The following is a 19,941-nucleotide window of genomic DNA, read 5'->3' as shown; positions in this document are numbered from 1 at the left end:
TCTGATTGCTGAGGCTGGTACTTCCAGTACTATTTTAAATAAAAGTGGTGAGAGTGGACATCCTTGTCTTTTTACTGATTATAAACGAAAAGCGGTTTTTCTCCACTGAGGATGATATTAGATGTGAGTCTTTCCTATATGGCCTTTATGATGTCAAGGTATGTTCCCTCTGTCCCCCTGTTGTTGATGGTTTTTAATCAAGAATGGATGCTTATGTTGTCAAGTGTTTTTTCTGCATCTATTGAGAGGATCATATGGTTCTTAGCCTCTTTTTTATTAATGTGGTATATCACATTGAGTGATTTGCAAATATTGAACCATTCCTGTAGCGCAGGAATAAATCCCACTTGATCATGGTGAATGATTCTTTTCCTATACTGCTGTATTCGATTTGCTAGTATTTTGTTGAGAAATTTTGCATCTATGTCCATCAGGGATATTGGCCTATAGTTCTCATTTTTAGTGGAGTCTTTGATTTTGGAATCAGAATAATGCGGGCCTCGTAGGATGAGTGGAAGTTTTCCTTCCATTTCTAATAATAGGTATTAACTTTTCTTTAAAGATTTGGTAGCATTCCCCTGTGAAGCCATCTCGCCATGGTCTTGTTTGTTGGCAGATTTTTTATTACTGATTCAGTTTCTTCACTGGTTATCCGTCTGTTCAAGGTTTCTGTTTCTTCTTGTTTCAGTTTTGGTAGTTTATATGATTTTAGCAGTTTATCCATTTCTTCCAGATTACTCAATTTGTTGGCATATAATTTTTCATAATATTATCTTATATTTGTATTTTTGTATTATTGTTTGTGAGTTCTCTATCTTTCATGATTTTATTTATTTGGGTCCTTTCTCTTTTCTTTTTTATAAATCTAGCCAGAGGGTTATCAATTTCATTAACTTTTTCAGAGAACCAGCTCCCGGTTTCATTGATCTGTCTGCTGTTTTTTTGATTCTGATATTATTTATTTCTGCTCTAATCTTATTATTTCATGTCTTCTGCTGGTGTTAGCCTTCATTTGTTCTTTTTCTTTTTTTTTCTTTTTTTTTAATTTAAATTCAATTAAGCCAATGTATTTAGGTTTTGATATAATGTTCACTGATTAATTAGTTGCATATAACACCCAGTTTTCATGACTGTTGTTCTTTTTCTAGCTCCTTTATATGTAAGGTTAGGTTGCATATTGGAGATCTTTCTACTTGAGGTAGGCCTGTATTGGTATATACTCCCTCTTATGACTGTTTTTGCTGCATCCCAAATGTTATGGACTGCCATGTTTTCATTTGTTTCTGTGTTTTTTCCTAATTTCTTTTATTTTCTGGTTGACTCATTCATTGTTTCGTAGCATGTTATTTACCTTTCAGTATTTGTGGTTTTTCTCAAATTTTATCTTGTGGTTGATTTCAAGGTCATAGCATTGTGGTCAGAAAGTATGCATGGTATGATTTCATTCTTTTTGTACTTGTTGAGGCTTGATTTGTGACCAGTATGTGATCTGTTCTGGAGAATGTCCCATGTGTATTTGAAAAGAATGTGTATTCTGCTGCTTTTAAGATGCAATGTTCTGGGGGTGCCTGGGTGGCTCAGTTGGTTAAGCGACTGCCTTCGGCTCAGGTCATGATCCTGGAGTCCCTGGATCGAGTCCCGCATCGGGCTCTCTGCTCGGCAGGGAGCCTGCTTCTCCCTCTGACCCTCCCCCCTCTCATTTGCTCTCTCTCTCTCTCTCATTCTCTCTGTCTCAAATAAATAAATAAAATCTTTAAAAAAAAAAAAGATGCAATGTTCTGAATCTGTCTGTTAAGTCCATCTAGTCCAGTGTGTCTTCAAAGTCATTGTTTCCTTATTGATTTTTCTGCTTAGATGATCTGTCCCTTGATATAAGCATGCCCTACTGTCTTTGTATTATCAATGAGTCCTTTATGTTTTTTTTTTAATTGTTTTATATATTTGAATGCTTCCAAGGTGGGGGAGATCTTCTTATTGGATAGACCCCTTTTTTATTATATAATGCCCTTTTTCATCTCTTGTTACAGTCTTTGGTTTAAAGTCTAGTTTGTCTGTTATAAATATTGCTACTCTGGCTTTTCTTGAAGTCTGTTTGCATGGTAAATATTTCTTCATCCCCTCACTTTGAATCTGCAGGTGTCTTTAGATCTAAAATGAGTCTCTTCTAGGCAGCATATAGATGGGTCTTGTTTTTTTTTTTTTTTTTTTTTTCATCCAGTCTGACACCATATCTCTTTTGATTGGATCATTTAGTCCATTTATATTCAGAGTAATTATTGTTAGATATGAATTTAGTGCCATTTTATTACTTGTTTTGTCATTGTTTCTTGAGATTTTCTGTGTTACTCTCTAGTCTTTGTCAGTTTTGGTCTTTCTTTCCCACTCAAAAATTTCCTTTTAATAATTCTTGCAGGGATGGTTTAGTGGTCATGAAATCCTTTAGTTTCTGTTTGTCTGGGAAACTCTTATCTCTCTTTCTATTCTAAATGACAGCCTTGCTGGATAGAGTATTCTTACCTGCATATTTTTCCCATTCAGCACATTGAATATATCATGCCTCTCTCTTCCGGCCTGCTAAATTTTTATGAACAGGTCTGCTGCTAATATAGTTTGTCTTCCCTCTTAAGTTAGGCACTCCTTTTGTCTTGCTACTTTTAGGATTTTTTTTCTATATCTCTGCTTTTTTGTTCATTTAACTACAATATGTCTTGATGTTGGCCTGCTTTTGTTGATTTTGATGGGAGTTCTCTGTGCCTCCTGGACTTGGAAGTCTGTTTCCTTCCCCAGATTATAATTTTTCAGCTCTAATTTCCTCGAATTAATCTTCTGTCCCCTTTTCTCTTCTTCTGGGACTCCTGTGATACAAATGTAATTATGTTTCATGGAGTCACTGAGTTCCTTTAGTCTACTTTCGTGTCCCTAGATTTTTCCCCCCTTTTTATCAGCTTCCTTATTTTCCATAATTGTACCTTGTATATCACTTACTCATTTCTTTTCTTCTTCCTTTCGTGTGGTCATTGCATCCAGTCAGTTTTGAATCTCAGTTATTGCATTTTTCATTTTGGCATGATTGTTTTTAAGCTCTTGTATGTCTGTGGTTAAGCGTCTCCCAGGTCTCTTCTATGCTTTTCTCAAGCCCAGCTAGTATCCTTAAGATTGTTGCTTTAATTTATGGATCAGGCGTGTTACTTACATGTATTTTGTTTAGATCCCTGGCCATGACCTTGTTCTTTCTTTTGTGATGAATTCCTCAGTCTTGGCTGAGGTATCTATTTTCTTCTCTGTGTTAGGAAAGCCTGTTATGTTTCCTGCTTTTGAGAGTAATGACTTTATGAAGAAGAGGTCATATAATGTCCAGGGCCTGTCGCTTCAGGAAGTGTCTCTGCTGTCTGCTGTGTGCACTCTGCTGCTGTGTTATGGCTGCTCTATCCCTCAGATCAGTGCTCTGCAGAGTTTCTCCTTGCCTGCAGTGAGTAGTGTCTGGACCTTGGCCAGAGTGTGGCGAGTTTTAATTAGTTGTGCTCTTGTCTGCTTGTTTAAAAAGACCTGGTGCCATTTCCACTAGAGCTGAAGATTTGCAGAAGTCTGTGGTCAGTAGATATGGTGCCTGTGGGGGGTTGTGCTGGTTTTCTGGGGGAGGAGCCCGCTGTGCTGGTTCTCAGGCACACTTGCCTGAGAGAAGCAATACCAGTAGAGAGCAGAGGGGCAGGGTTGGTGTAAGCAATTAAGCAGCCTGTGTTGTCACTCTTCTATTTACTGAAGTTATTAGTTGATGCTGAAGGCCAGTGGAGGGAAGTGGCACCAGCCAGTTCCTTTGTCCCCTGAGAGGGCAGTTCGTCAGGGAAGCACTCCCACAGGAGCAAATAAAGTCCCTTCATGTACACTAAGTGTGTTTTAGATTATTGTTTTCTGTCTGTGTCTGGGTTTCTTGCCTGCCTGTTGCAGTGCAGTGTGTACTTTTTGAATCATCCTGTCAGTTTCTCAGTTAACAGGTTTGGGAAGTGTTTTCATTGGGTGATCCCCTCTGTGCTTCTCTCTCTCTCTCTCTCTCTCTCTCTCTCTCGCGCGCGCGCGCGCGCGCGCGCCTCCCTCTGCAACCTGGGCGCCTTCCCCTCTGCAGCATCCATGATCCATTTCTTCCCCAAACCAGGTCTCTGCATCTCCTATCTACCACGATGTGGCCTCCTCTTTCCCTCTAGTTGTGCAGTTTGTTCTGTCAGTCCTCAGATCAATTTCTTGGGTATTCAGAATGAGTTGATATTTATCTAGCTGTGTTTGAGGGATGCAGCAAGCCTACGGTCCTCCTACTCTACCATCTTAGCTACTTTATTATTTTTACTTTTGAACCATGGCAATGTTTTCATATATTTAAAATTTTGAAAGTCAGCAAGGATGGGGAAAAGCAAAAAGTGATTACAAACAGAAAGAAGTGAAACTGCATAACAAATTGATAACAAGACATGCAGAAGAAAAACAATCTAAGTAACTGTTGAACACATTACTCTGATTATTTACCCTTAGTGGAATATAAGGACAAAAATAAATCAAAATTTGAACCTAATTTTGTTATTAGTAGTAGTATGGAAGTAGCCTATTTGAAATTGTTTTCTGTATATTTTAAGAGGGAGCATATGAGTAAATATACCCATGTTGTAAAACAGTGGTCAAGATAATAATAATGGAATGCAAGAAGAAGAGGAGCAACCTTGTGATGTTATATTGGAACAGAATTATCAGTAGGAATTCAAAATGATAAAGTTCCTAACTTTTCAGTGAAAAGGCCTAGAAGCAGTGAAATCCCAGTAGTAATAAGTATAACAGGCACATAGATCTTGAGCACTAAATACTGTTCCTCACTAAAAGGAATCAAAATTCTTTGAATATATGACTGATTCAGTATCTGGAGTGAGAAAACTAATGAATACCTATCACAAAGACACAAGAACCATTTTTTTGTGGGCTCCCACTGGCCCAATGTGGGATAATTCGAACATAAAAAAAAATAATGATACTTAATGAATTATGATATGTTCAATAAAAAACTAACCTATAGGGGCACCTGGGTGACTCAGTCATTAAGTGTCTGTCTGCCTTTGGCTCAGGTCATGATCCCAGGGTCCTGGTATCGAGCCCCACATCAGGCTCCCTGCTCCGTGGGAAGCCTGCTTCTCCCTCTGCCTGCCACTTCCACTGCTTGTGTTCCCTCTCTCGCAGTGTCTCTCTCTGTCAAATAAATAAATAAAATCTTAAAAAAAAAACCTAACCTATAATTTCACAACAATACAAAAGTATGGGGAAAGGGAAAGCTCTTCTTTAAGAAGAATGCCAAGTAACACTTGTAGAAAGAATGACAAATTTAGAAAAAAGTCATATTTTGCAGCTACCATTGTAATAATGACTGCAGGTAAGGATCATCACTGGTTGCTAAAACCAAATGGTGAAAAAATTATTGAGGAATGGAATATTTACACAGTTTGAAAATGTAACCCATAGATTACTTATTAATTTCAAAGAGAAAAAAATACCTTTAAAATAGAGAAATGTAATTCCCTTAACCAAATGATCAAACTTATTATTAATTGTGGAGTAAATTGACATTGTGTACCTCCTGATCTGATGTAGTGGGGCGCATCATCACCTATATTGTATTTCTACCAAAAATGTTTAGCCTGAATCTAATAATCAGAAACAACTAAACAAAAACAACTTAAATGGCATTCTTTAAAAATGCACCTGGGGACACCTGGATGGCTAAGTCGTTAAGTGTCTGCCTTCGGCTCAGGTCATGATCCCAGGGTCCTGGGATCAAGCCCCACATCAGGCTCCCTGCTCCATGGGAAGCCTGCTTCTCCCTCTCCCACTCCCCCTGCTTGTGTTCTCTCTCTCGCTGTCAAATAAATAAAATCTTAAAAAAAAAAACCGCACCTGGATATTTTAGAAATGTCAGTGTAACACATACCTAACACAGACTTGAAAACTTATAAATTCAATGTATTGATCCCGATTGGATTCTGGGTGGAAAAATATGTATATAAAGGATATATTATTGGGACAGTAGGTGAAATCTGACTATGGATTATATGTTAGATAAATTTCTTGGGTGTGATAATATTTGTATTCTAGTCAGTATGAAAATATTCTTGTTTTTAGGAGATAAATGCTAATGAAATATGTAGGAGTGAAATGTAATGATGTCTGTAACTCATTCTCAAATGAATTAGCAAAAAAATGGTGTAAATTTAGAGAGAGGATGAAGTGAAAAAAATGTGGTAGTTGCCAAACTGGGAAAAGCATGAGTTTCCAGATTGAAAGGGCCCACCAAGTACCCAGCACAATGAATGGAAAGGAAAACACACACACACCAGAACACATTATCATAAAATTTCAAAGTTGAGGATAAATAAAACAACCTTAAAAGTTGTGAGAGGAATGTCTCAAAGGGGAGGTAGTCATGGAGGATTGAACTAATAGATTACCTAATATAATTGATTATGAAAAAAATAGTATTCAGATGGGCTTTATAATTCTGGAAGAAAGTTTAGAGAGAATTACCAATAGTGACTTAGAAAAATTAGAAAATGAAAAAACAAGGCAATTACTAAGAATAAAAAATTTTACAAGAAAAAATACGTAAAATTCTAGTATCTACTTGACTCAACAGGTAATACTTTACATCGTCATAATAAGGTAAACACTGAATATTAACTTAAACAACACTTGTGCTATAACCAATGTTATTGGAAGAGTGTAAAAATGAAATAGTGGTAATGTGGGATAGTATAGGAGTGCTGAATTTCATAATACATGTATATATGCATATATGTATGTGTAAATACCGAAGAAATAGCTATGAATTTGGGGATAGGAAGGCGATAGGCATGAAGGAGGAGACAAAAGACCTTTTTGTTATAAGCTTTTTAATCTTAACTTTTTAGGATATATACATTTGTACTTCAATACAAATAAAAATAATTTAAAATACATTTTTACGACAGGGTAATTATTTGTGATTTATTTCATTGGTATTTCCACAAAAATAATTCCATTTTTTCTAGTAGCTTTTGATGAAGTTTTCACGGAGGATTTTGTTTGTTTTTGACAGTGGTAAATAGAAAAATATAAAACATGTAACCCATGGGGAGTTTTGTGCCAATGAAGTGGTCCACACATACCAAGGTTGAGAACTGTGTTCTTCACAATCCAGAGGAATTTAAATAGCTGAGCAAAATAGTTCTTTTTTAAACTGCCTAGCTAGCAATGAAAGAGGAGTCTTAAATTAACCACTCAGATGTGGGAACAAATTTTAGTTGTTTTGCTTAAGGGTATATTTGTAAAGGTCCTAAAACTGGGAGTACCAGTAAAAGTGACAAAACTCCTTTTGTCTCCCACCATGTTTAACAGTAGCTGTCAAGAGACAAATTAATTGTAGATAAGAGTTTGGAATCTATACCAAATCTGCAATGTTAAGTTTAATATCCATTGTTAACAAAAATAGCTACTGGAAGAAGTAGCTTTTCATGGAGAAATCTTTTTTATTTTAAAGTATACATAACGATTTCAGGGTATTATTTTTATGTCCCTGTAATAAATAACAATGCTTTTGATTAAATATTTACCAATTACAGTTACCTTTAAAAATTTTTCACCTTCCTTTTCTGCCCTTCAGAATTAAAAATAAAACATTAAAATTTAAGTGAAATGGTTTACAGTATATGGAATTTCACAGCTTTTTGTTTGTTCACTGGACTAATAGCTTAACAGGGAAGAAAGCATTCCTACCTCAATTTTTCCTACTTATACTATGGATGAGGAATTGGGAGAGGTATTTTAATGAATCCAAATCCTTCAAAATCGTTAGTTAGAAATTATTATGTATTTTCAGTTATTATGCTAGTTATATGACCTTTTTCTATGTTTCTCTTGCTTTTGCTTTTTAGGGTAAGATAGCTGAACGTGGTACCCACCATGGTTTGCTTGCAAACCCTGGCAGTATCTATTCAGAAATGTGGCATACACAGAGTAGCCGTGTGCAGAACCATAATAACCCCACATGGGATGCAAAGAAAGAAAATGTGTCCAAAGAGGAGGAAAGGAAGAAACTACAAGAAGAAATTGTCAACAGCGTGAAAGGCTGTGGAAACTGTTCCTGCTAAGTTGCACAAGACATTTTTTTTGACACATTTGCACTGAAGCAGAATTGTTTTATTAAAAATGAAATCATACATTCCCATTTCTATAATCCTTTTTTTAGGTAAGATTTATTTGAAAAGGAATTTGAGTTTTACATCTTTCACAGTATTTCATGTGATGTCTGTATTTAGCCACGAATTATTTTCTTGTTACTGCCTTATTTGTGCCCAAAGCATCGTTTTTGTTACTATTTCACTTTGCCCCATTTCCATTTTGGGGGCCTGATAGCCATTTGATATCCATAACCAGATGAATTACATTGGATTCCAAATTTTAATAGTTTTTTAAATTTCCTTTATGCTGACAGTTTAGATGGAAAGTATCCATTTCTTTTTTTTTTTAAGAGGACAGTGTAGGTTCATTGTTTCTCCTCCCTCCCCACTGACATACTTCAGTGATAGATACCTACACTTTCATTTTTTAAAGTCTTTGCCACTGTATATCTTTTGGAGGAAAAACCTTAATTCTCATGTATGTATGTAGAATGTTCATCATCATTAACCAGCATCTCTAGTGATGGGAATTTTATTTTTTCATCAAAATGAGTTATTGCTCTTGTTTGGGACCAAAATTTATGTCTTTCTCTTTAAACACTTAAAACCCTGATGTAATTTGACAGTTGTCATACTGGGAATGATCTAAAAAGCTTAGGAAGTTAATTGCCCTCCTATTTCCATCTTAACTCTTGTGCTTTTGGTGTCTGAAGTTATATAAAGAAACAACTAAATGGAATGTATGCATGCACATATATGTGTGTGTGCACATGCTCACACTTGTATATAAAGCAGCAACCACTTAAAAATTATTAATGACCTTGAGGTAAATAGGAGAATATTATGTATATGTACTCTAGATGATTGGGACTTTAATCAGTGACACGTCAGAATTTATTACAAGGTCATCCCTTTCTTTTTCAGTAATTTAATGAGTTCCTTTAAATGTGTCATAACAGCCCAAACAAAATGATCAGGTTTTACCTGTTAATAAAATGTTGGTATATGTTCACTTAGAAGCTCCTCTTTTCCAATTTGAGTAGCTTCTTTTCTTTTTGAAGAAGCTGTTTTCTTTTCATATGATTAGAGATGGTCTCTAGGCCACTGGATCATGTGGTCATTAACCAGTATTTTCAGCTAATAAAAACTTGAATAACTTAAAAAACACAGTTATGTAAGGGCCATTAAGTAAGTCTTAAATATTTTCATCATATTAAGATGGTTCTATACAGTGAAATAATAGACAAAAGATTCACTGAGAAGAAAATGTCAAAAAAGGGGCATTTATTATAACAATAATTTTACATTACAATATTACATATTCACATAAAAAGGTATAAAGTATAAATTTTTAAATGTTGAAACTTTTTTTTTAATGGATTGGGATGAATAAGCTACAGTTTTAGAATATGGGCTCTGAAAATGGAGCAAGATGATAGGGTTTTATTTCTTACATCCCTGTATTTTAAAAATTGCATATTTCCTTCCTAAGCAAATCCCAGTTTACAAAAATTAAATTGAAACGAGTAATTTGGGATCAGAAAAACTGATGCCTTCCTGAAGGTTTTTAACATAGAAATATCTTGGTGGACAGATAGGTTCATTTGGAAATTTTTTCGACAGTTCAAGTCTGAGGGTCAGCTGTGAGAATCAGAAAGAGGCCTAGGCATTTGGACAAATTCGAAGTATGCATTTATTTTTCCTTTACAGGGATGTGCACCTTTTACATACCTTTAAGATAAATATTTTGCCTTTTCCCTTAGATGTTGACAAAGATCATTTTGTACAAATAGCTAGTTTAAAAATAAGTTTTAAAGGGCACCTCCATGGCTCAGTCTGTTAAGCGTTCAACTCTTGATTTCAGGTCATGATCTCAGGGTCATGAGATCAAGCCCTGCATTGGTCTCTGAGCTGGACATGAAACCTGCTTAAGATACTCTCTCCCCCTCTGCCCCCCCAATAAATAAATAATAAATTAATTAATTTTGCTTAAGGGTAAGATATTTAAAGATTATATGAATTCTTGTTTCCGGGTCACTTTGTCTATGTTGTCGTCTTGCTGTCATCCTTCCTAATTGCTCGGTGTGTTGGTGAGTAGCATCTTTTGCCAGTGTATATTCATAATTCATATATACCTTCTGCCTTTATCATAGGATACTCTTTTGTAGATTAGTAGTTGAAAGGTTTTAAATATATTTGCATTGGCAGCTTTCTTAAATTATAGGAAGTCCCTTTCCCCCCTGCTTTGAGTATATAGATTTTGAATGTAAACTGTATAGTAAATAACAATATTAAGTCAAATAAGCTGGTTAAAACTGATTAGTTAAGACAAAATGACTTGAAAGGGAGGCTCTTTACCAGTTTTATTGTTACAGCAATTTGTGCAGATAATCATTACTAAATAAACAATATGTCTTTGTGACTAGAAATGGGTGGCCCATTGAAACAACTCTTTTTTGTAATGCATAGGGAGAACTGATATTTTGTCATTCACACATTCAGAGTAAGTATGGATAATCAATAGACACTCTAAGGGTATGGCCTTAGAGCCTTATGCAGAAGGTGAAAACTTGGAATTGTCTCAGAGAGAAAGTAATTGTTTGCAGAGTTCATAATGTGGGTAAAATGGTAGTAAATTATAGTGCTTTCACTTAGCATTAAGCTGTCATATTCTTGATGACCAACCAGTGAAAGGCAACTTTCCGTTGCCCCAAGTTTTTCAGTTCTAATGGTTAGGAAGGAAACCTTTGGGGTGGAAAAATTTCTTGACTGCAAAGCATGCAAAACTAGCATTTTGATTAAGTAGAATTAGAATTAATTGTTCTAAATAAAAACAAGTTGGAACAGTTTTGGTTTAAAAAGGCAATGGATTGTTTTCATATATCCTGTTCTCACACAGCTACAGAACAATGTTTTTCACCGATTACTTTCTATTCCATTTCTAGTTCATAAAATTGTAGGATTTTTAGAGTTGGAAGGAATATAGAGGCCTTTAATGTAATTTCCTCATTCGGAAACTGAATTTCAGGAGGAATCACTGGTCTTGCTAGCGACCAAGTTGGAATGAAAACCCTGGTTCTTGACACCTACTCCATTTCTCTTTTGGCTGGACATTTCTACTCAGAAGCTAAGTTTAAAAATATATTGAAGGCTGAGACTTCCAGAATGTTGAATTGAAGAGCTCAGTAGACCTTCTCTCCAGCAGAACAACTTAACTGTTCGAAATTATTTTTTTTAACAATAATTTAAAATCTCTAGAAATTGTCCAAAGAGCATATATCAATTGGGAAAACATTGATTCAAGAAAACCTATTACTTATCAGTAAGAATAGGAAGATTCTAGCATTTGAATTACCTGCATATCCTCTACCATACCAGGTCTGTGTTACAGAAGCTCAACCTTGGGTACTCTATTTAGGCAGGTGTGGTGAAGATGTTGGGAGGAGGTAGGGCTCCTCCCCCAGCTCCCACTCCGGGGTTGTGGTTTCACCTTGGCAGGGGTAGCTGCCTGCATTTCTTACCCCCAACTCTGTGTTGCAGAAATTTATTCCACACAGGCACAGCCAAGAGGACTGGTGATAACCTTCTACCACCCAGCCTCCATTCTTTGAGTGGAGGCACTATTATGTGTGCAGGCTGAGAATAGTGAGGCCCTGATTTTTTCCACCCCAGCTTACTCAAAGTTTGGATGTTTCACTCAAGGAGAGGAAAACTGAGAATACCAGGAACTGACACCATGCCCCAGTGCCGCACCACTCATAGAGTGGTGTTTTCACTCTGGGCCCTTTTAGCCCCCAGCTTCAGTTCAGTGGTGCACAGGTTCTTTCTAAGTGGGACGGTATGCAGTGAGGACAAAGAATTCCACCATTCTGCCTGGGGGACTGACTTCATTTGAAAGAGCATGGAGAACTTTGTCCCTAAGGACATTGTCAAAAACAATGGAGATCTTGGTGGAGAGCAATTAGGCGGAGCTGGTGCAAACAAAGCAGCAGAGCAGCCAGAATTTTAATAAAGAGAAACCAAGAGGGAACCAAAAAGAGCCTTCCTGGGAGCACAGTCAACTCTGGGGATTGAAAAGACTGTGTGCATGTGCTAGGCTGCACCTACTCAGGACAATTAGAGCAGAACATGGGGCAGACTTAAAAGCATTTCCCAGTACATGCAGACCCATCAACACAGAGCAAAAGCTTTGCTGGGTCAAGGAACTTGACCAAACACTGAACAATAGATTGTTCTGATCTAGAGGCGACTATTAGGAACACAGGCTTAAAAATAAAATCACACTCCTCCTTGGCAATCTGGAAGACTATGTATATGTCTAAAACTGCCCTCCCAGAAAAGAGAAGGAAACTCCCAGTTACTAGTCCTGGCTGAACGTGGGTCAAAAGAAAACCCCCTGACATAGCAGCCTCCAAACACATACACATCCAATGGTAAAGGGTAAAAATCTTGCCAATAAGTGCATTATGCCCACCCAGAGATAACCCTTAGGTGGCTAGACTAAAAGAGATAACAGGCTGCACACTGCAGGGGAAATAACCAAGCAAATACTAATCCCTTATAGGAGGATCATTATCCAGAGTTGCTATAAGATACTATAATAAAATGTCCGCTTTATAACAAAAGATTATAAGAAATGCAACGAAACAGGAAGGTGTCATGCATACACAGGAAAAACAGGCGGTAAATACTGCTTAAGGGGGCCCAGATGGTAGCTTATAGCATATAAAGATTTATAAATAAAGAAATAGAAATTACTTTAAAAGAACCAAATGGAAATTCTGGAGTTGAGAAGTTTTTACTAGAGGAACTCAATAGTATATTTGAGCTGGCCAAAGAAAGAATCCACAAACTTGAAGATAGATCAATAGAGATTATGCAATCCGAAGAACAGAGAGAAAAATGAAAAATGTCTTGAAGAGAGATGTGGGACACCATTAAAAATACCAATGTACCTCAAAATGTAAGTAGCAGAGGAGAGGAAAGGAGCAGAAAAAAATATTCAAAGAGATGAATGGAAACATCTAAATTTGACGAAAAATATTAAACATCAAAAAAGCTCAACAAACACCAGTTAGGAAAAACAGATGTTCAAAGCTAAAGATAAGGCGAAAATTGTAAAAGCAGTAAGAGATAAATGACATAAGGGAAAACACAGGGCAACACCAATATGATTAACAGGTGAGGTTTCTCATAAACAGTGAAAGCCAGAAGACAGAGGGATTGCATATTCAAATTGCTGAAATTAAAAATCAAGGGATGCCTGGGTAGCTCAGTTGGTTAAGCGTCTGCCTTGGCTCAGGTCATGATCCCAGGTTGTTGGGATCGGGTCCCACATGGGGCTCCCCGCTCCCCCTGCTTGTGCTTGTGCTCTCTCTCTCTGACAAATAAAAACCTTTAAAATTTTTTTGAAAATAAACTATTAATATTATATACAAAACTATCATTCACGGGGCGCCTGAGTGGCTCAGTTGGTTAAGCGACTGCCTTCGGCTCAGGTCATGATCCTGGAGTCCCTGGATCGAGTCCTGCATCGGGCTCCCTGCTCAGCAGGGAGTCTGCTTCTCCCTCTGACCCTAACCCCTCTCATGTGCTCTCTCTCATTCTCTGTCTTAAATAAATAAATAAAATCTTTAAAACAAAACAAAACAAAAAAAAACAAAAAACAAACTATCATTCAAAAATGAAGTGAAATAAAGATGTTACCATATAAGTAAAAAGAAATTGCATTGCTAGTAAATCTATATTACAAGAAATACAAAGGAAATTATTCAGGCAAAAAGCAGGTGACACCAGACAGTAATTCACACACACATGTGTGTGTGCACACACACACAGCACCAATAAAGTCACTCATGTAGATACTTAGTAAAAGACAGTATAATTGCATGTTTCTTCTTTCTTTTAGGAAAATTTTTTTCCACTGGAAAATAATGTTTATTGAGATCCCACCAGTTGCACAATCTGCTTCTGACATTAAGCAGCTTCTTCTTGCAGTTCAGTCTTTCATTAGTGGTCCCATGAATGCTTTCTTATCCTCCACAGTCTGGAATCAGCCATGGCCAAACTTGGAAGTGGTGTCAATGAACTTAAGGTCAATCTTCAGGGCCTGCTATTTGATCTGCACCAGCAACAACTTGTGGAGAGTAAGCACTTGCTTCTTGGTTCTCATCACACAGCCTTTCTGCATGACAAAGTCATTGGTCACTTCATCATAGTGGACAAAGTCAACTCGGTTGATGCTCTTGTCAGATCATAATCAGTAGAAGCATTGTTCATGATCAGTTTGCCATCCTTGATGAGATAGGCCTGGCCAATCTTGTAGATCTTCTTGTTGATCTCAATGCAGTGATGGTAGCCTTTCTGCCCAGCCCATGCCATGGAGGCCACTTGGGCAGGATGCCATGCCCCAATACAGCCCACCTTGCACAGTCCCTGGTGGGTCTTGCAGGGTAGCTTCTTGGTGTGCCAGTGACTGGTGACCTCTTGTTACCTTTGCCCTTGGTGACACCAATGACATTTATCATCTCATCCTACCCAAACACTTGGTTCACAAGCACCTGCTATTCCAGGATCTCATGGGCCTAGTTCAGCTTCTCAGCCACTGTGCCTCTATTCACCTGGATCTCCATGAGGTGGGTTTTCTTCTGGCATAGAGGAAGCAGGGGCATCTGGGTGTGGGTGATGACACGGATGATTTGGCAGTACTTCTTCATGCTGTTGAACTCCTTTTCTAGCTGCTGCTTGCCATCATCATCCTGCCACTTGCAGTATTTGGTTGAAGGCTCTCTTAGACTTATGCCAATTCTTATAGAAGTGCCTTTTGCACTCATCCTGGATGTGTTCAGCAAAGATGGTCTTAAAAGTACAGAGACCTTGAGCGGTTTCTTCATAGCCCATGACGCCCACAACCACCATGGATGGTGCCTCCACAATGGTCACATCCTCCACAATTTCCTTCTTTTTCACCTTGGATCCAGGTCTGTTGACCTCTCACACAATGTGAGTCATGCCAGCCTTGTAGTTGAGCAAAGTTGTGAGGTGGATAGGCTTGGAAGAGTCATCCTTGGGGAAGCTCTTCACCTTCCATGGTGCCAGCCACTGTGTTTCTGGGGCAAGAAGCCCAGGGACCCATGTCTGGGAATACAGAATTTCCTATGAGACGTTCTGCCACCGAATGCTGCCAGTAGAGCAAGAAAAATTTTAAAACAAGTTGACTTAGAAAACAACCACATGAAGCAATGTGTATTCTTTTGTTGGGAGTGGAAACAAAGCTGTCTTGGAGTAATGAAAGTAACTCTTGGGAAATGAAACCAGATGATATCCAGAATCCACAAGAACAAATGAAGAGAGCCAGAAATGGTAAATGGTATATACAATGATTAATATAACAAACTATGAATATACACCTCCCTTCTCTTACATGTTTTGAAAGATATAAGATCATACAAACTAATAGTTTTAATTATGTATTATTGAGTTTGAGATACACACACACACATATATATAAATGTAACATATATAAATGTATTAGATATAACAATAGTACAAAAAGGTGGTATGGAAAGGAGCTATATAGGAGTAAAGGTTATATACTTCATTGGAACACATTTCAGTGGAAATATGAAGTAAATTCTGAGAAGATAGGATGTATATTGTAAGCCCTAGAAGAACCACTAAGAAAGTAACTAAGAAATATACTTAAAATATTAAAGGGATCAAAATGTTACACTGGAACATACCCACTTAATACAAGAGGAAGGCAATAAGGTAGGAATAGAAAAAAAAGACATGAGGCATATAGAAAAAAATTAAAGTGGAAGATGTAACAATATTAAATATGAATTAAAGAAGTCAAAAGGCAGAGCTTGTCAGATTGAATTAAAAAATCAAGATCCAACTTGATCCAACAGGTATCCTGTCTATAGAAGCATTTAATATTCAAAGATACAAATAGGTTGAAAATAAAGGATGGGAAGGGTGCCTGGGTGGCTCAGTAGGTTAGTATCTAACTCTTGGTTTTGGCTCAGGTCATAATCTCATGGGTTGTGAGATTGAGCCCCATATCAGGTTCCATGTTCAGTGAGGAGTCTGCTTGAATATTCTCTCCCTCTGCCCCTCCCCCCACTCTCTCAAATAAATCTTTTTTTTTTTTTAAAGAATGGGAGATATATATGTATATATATATATATATATACAAACATATATTTTGCAAAAATGAACCATAAGAGTTGAAGTGCCTATACTAATATCAGACAAAATAAACTTCATAACAAATAAATGCTACTAGAGATAAAAAGGGATATTTCATAATGATTAGAAATTCTATCAGGAAGATATGACAATTTTAAACATATATGCACCTAAGAACCTATCCAAATACATGAAACAAAACTGACAGAATTGAAGGGAGAAATAGACAACTCAACAATAATAGTGGAAAATTTCAAAACCTCTTTCTTTTCTTTTTTTTGTTTTCTTTGTTTGTTTTTGGGGGGTTTTGTTTTGTTTTGTTTTGTTTTGTTTATTTATTTTTATTCTTATGTTAATCCCCATACATTACATCATTAGTTTTAGATGAAGTGTTCCATGATTCATTGTTTGTGCATAACACCCAGTGCTCCATGCAGAATGTGCCCTCCTCAATACCCACCACCAGGCTAACCCATCCTCCCACCCCCCTCACCTCTAGAACCCTGTTTGTTTTTCAGAGTCCATCGTCTCTCATGGTTCGTCTACCCCTCCGATTTCCCCCGCTTCATTCTTTCCCTCCCGCTACCTTCTTCTTCTTCTTTTTTTTTTTCTTAACATAGATTGCATTATTTGTTTCAGAGGTACAGATCTGAGATTCAACAGTCTTGCACAATTCACAGTGCTTACCAGAGCACATACCCTCCCCAGTGTCTATCACCCAGTCACCCCACCCCTCCCACCCCACCCCCCACTCCAACAACACTCAGTTTGTTTCCTGCGATTAAGAATTCCTCATATCAGTGAGATCATATGATACATGTCTTTCTCTGTTTGACTTATTTCACTCAACATAATACCCTCCAGTTCCATCCATGTCGTTGCAAATGGCAAGATCTCATTCCTTTTGATGGCTGCATAATATTCCATTGTATATATATATACCACTTCTTCTTTATCCATTCATCTGTCAATGGACATCTTGGCTCTTTCCACAGTTTGGCTATTGTGGACATTGCTGCTATAAACATCGGGGTGCATGTACCCCTTCGGATCCCTACTTTTGTATCTTTGGGGTAAATACCCAGTAGTGCCATTGCTGGATCATATGGTAGCTCTATTTTCAACTTTTTGAGGAACCTCCATACTGTTTTCCAGAGTGGCTGCACCAGCTTGCATTCCCACCAACAGTGTAGGAGGGTTCCCCTTTCTCCGCATCCCCGCCAACATCTGTCGTTTCCTGACTTGTTAATTTTAGCCATTCTGACTGGTGTGAGGTGGTATCTCATTGAGGTCAAAACCTCTTTCAATAATGGATAGAACAACTAGGCAGAAGATCAAGGAACTAAAGACTTAAAACACAATACACATTCTGCCTAAGAGCACATAAAACATTTTTCAGGATAGATCAAATGCTAGGCCAAAAAAACAAGTGTCAATAAATTTTAAAAGACAGAAATCATACAAAACATGTTCTATGGCCACAATAAAAATATTAGAAATCAGTAATAGAGGAGGAAAAAATGGGGACCTCAGAAGGAAATTAACTCACATTAAATATGGGTCAAAGAAGAAATCACAAGGGAAAACTAGAAAATATTTGGAGGTGAATGAAAATGGAAAAGCAGAAATGTATGGGATGCAGCTAAAACTCATTCAAGGTAATTTTATAGCTGTAAATGCCTATATTTCAAGAGAAGGAATATCTCAAATCAGTAACCTAAACTGCCTTAGGAAACTAGAAAAAGAAGAGCAAACTGAATCAAAAGCTAGCAGAAAGAAAATTTAGAGCATAAGTCAGTGAAATAGAGAATACAAAATCAGTAGAAAAAATTAACAAAGCTACAAGTTCGTTCTTTGGAAAGATTAACAAAATTAAATTTTTTAAATTAAACCGACCAGGAACAAAATAGTGAACACTCACATTAGTAAAAAAAAAAAAAAAAAAAAAAAAAGAATGAAAGGATATCACTGCCAATTTTACAGGTAAAAAAATGTAAAACACTATTAACAGGGAGGGGAGAAAAGATGGCAGAGTAGGGGACCTCGTTTCAATTGGTCCCTTGAATTTAGCAACATAACTATCAAATCATTCTGAACACCCATGAATTCAACCTGAGATGTAACAGAAGAATATCTGGAACTCTACAAGTAGAAAGCGACCACTTTTTGCAAGGTAGGACATGCGGAGAAGTGATTCTGAGGGCATATATTGGAAGATAAATGGTGGGGGGAGGAGCAGGTGCACCATGATAGGGTGACTGCTCTCCATGCCAGGGCCCTACCAAGTGCAGAAGTGCAGGACCATCCTTTTTCCCCCCAGGAGGATAGGTGTGGGTGCACACCACAGGAGTTTGCAGAGTTTGGTACACACAAAAGTGAAGACCATTTATCCCTGAGGGTTTACTGAAGAGAGGGGACTGCAATCTTCCCACTTTGGGCCTAGAGATCAGGCATGGCCATTTTTATTTTGATCCTCTAAAGAGGCGCAGAAAGCCTTCAGGGAACAGAAGCCACACAGAGCAACTTAAAACAGCTTACATTGAGCCCAGCCCCCTGGCAAGGGGCAGTGCAACTCTGCCCAGGCAAAGACACCTGAGAATCAGTGCAGCAGGCCCTTCCCCCAGAAGACCAACTAGAAAAACACATGAACAGCAAGTTTACGGACCACACAGGACTGTAAAACTCCAGTGCTAGGGAAAAATAGTATATAGAATTGAAGGTCTTTTTTTTTTTTTTCTCATGATTCCTTTATCCTTCAGTTAAAATTTTCCATTTCTTTTTTTTTCCCTTTTCAACTACGTTCTTATTTTATCAACTCTTTGTTTTTTAGTCTTTTTTTAACTTTCATTTCTTACATTTACATTTTATATATTCTTCACTTTTAGCTTCCTTTCACTGTACTCAATTTTCTTTTTGTATATATATATATATACATATATATACATACATATATATATACTAAAACATATATATATATATGTTTTGCTTTCTTTACAATTTTGGGATTTAGTGTCTTCTAACACACAGACCCAAATACATTCAAAATACATTTTTTTTACAGTAACATATACCTTGGAGGCATTTTGTATATTTGAAATTTCATTTGCATTTTTAGACAATGGAGTAACTCTTTTGCAGGCTGCACTAAAACATAAACACACCATTGAAGAAAACAGACTATGAATGTCAGCATTCATTTGATGTTTCTGGGCCTGGGCTCTTTCTTGAACTTAGGTTCTGAGCATCCACAATCTCTTCTGTTTCCCTGTCTGCTTCTACCTCTATTTTGTTCTGAATCTCTTTTGCATCTTCACTAAGGCAAGTTCTTATGCTCTCACCCTCTTCTAAGACCCTCTGGACTGTGGTGGGAACACCAGCAGTACTAACATTAGTGGCAGCAGCAGGAAAAATGGCTGGTGTGGGAGGAGGAACTGGAGGAGTTGGAGGAGATGGAGAAAAGGAAGGAACTGTGGAAGGGGTAATGGGAGCTGGGACACACTCCACTTTCATTTCTTCTGAGGCATTTTCCAGAATCTCCAATTCGAGTCAATGGCAACACCTCCTG

The 19,941-nt window shown here is 37.3% G+C and overlaps 1 protein-coding gene and 1 pseudogene across 5 annotated transcripts in view; one reads left to right on the top strand and one right to left on the bottom strand.

Annotated features, from left to right (window-relative positions):
- Positions 1 to 12,122, top strand: part of ABCB7 (ATP binding cassette subfamily B member 7) — a 167,880-nt gene extending 155,758 nt beyond the window's left edge. For 4 of the 5 annotated variants that reach the window (XM_064574271.1, XM_054508529.2, XM_045879733.3 and 1 more), the window contains one exon: positions 7,938 to 12,122. In XM_064574271.1, the coding sequence (XP_064430341.1) occupies positions 7,938 to 8,153 (216 nt within the window). In that variant the 3' untranslated portion in view covers positions 8,154 to 12,122. The remainder of the gene's footprint in view (positions 1 to 7,937) is intronic. The other variant, XR_010406193.1, reaches the window with a different exon arrangement.
- A 1,974-nt stretch (positions 12,123 to 14,096) lies between these two features.
- On the bottom strand, positions 14,097 to 15,418 carry LOC123858372 (large ribosomal subunit protein uL3-like; annotated as a pseudogene).
- Between the last annotated feature and the right edge of the window lie 4,523 nt (positions 15,419 to 19,941).

This window comes from Mirounga angustirostris, unplaced genomic scaffold, assembly GCF_029215605.1.
Source record: "Mirounga angustirostris isolate CCGP_5_RB_7025 unplaced genomic scaffold, mMirAng1.0.hap1 SCAF_11, whole genome shotgun sequence".
Classification (NCBI taxonomy): Eukaryota; Metazoa; Chordata; class Mammalia; order Carnivora; family Phocidae; genus Mirounga; species Mirounga angustirostris.
The sequence above is the reverse complement of the archived record's forward strand: the minus strand, read 5'-3'. Positions and strand labels throughout refer to the sequence as shown.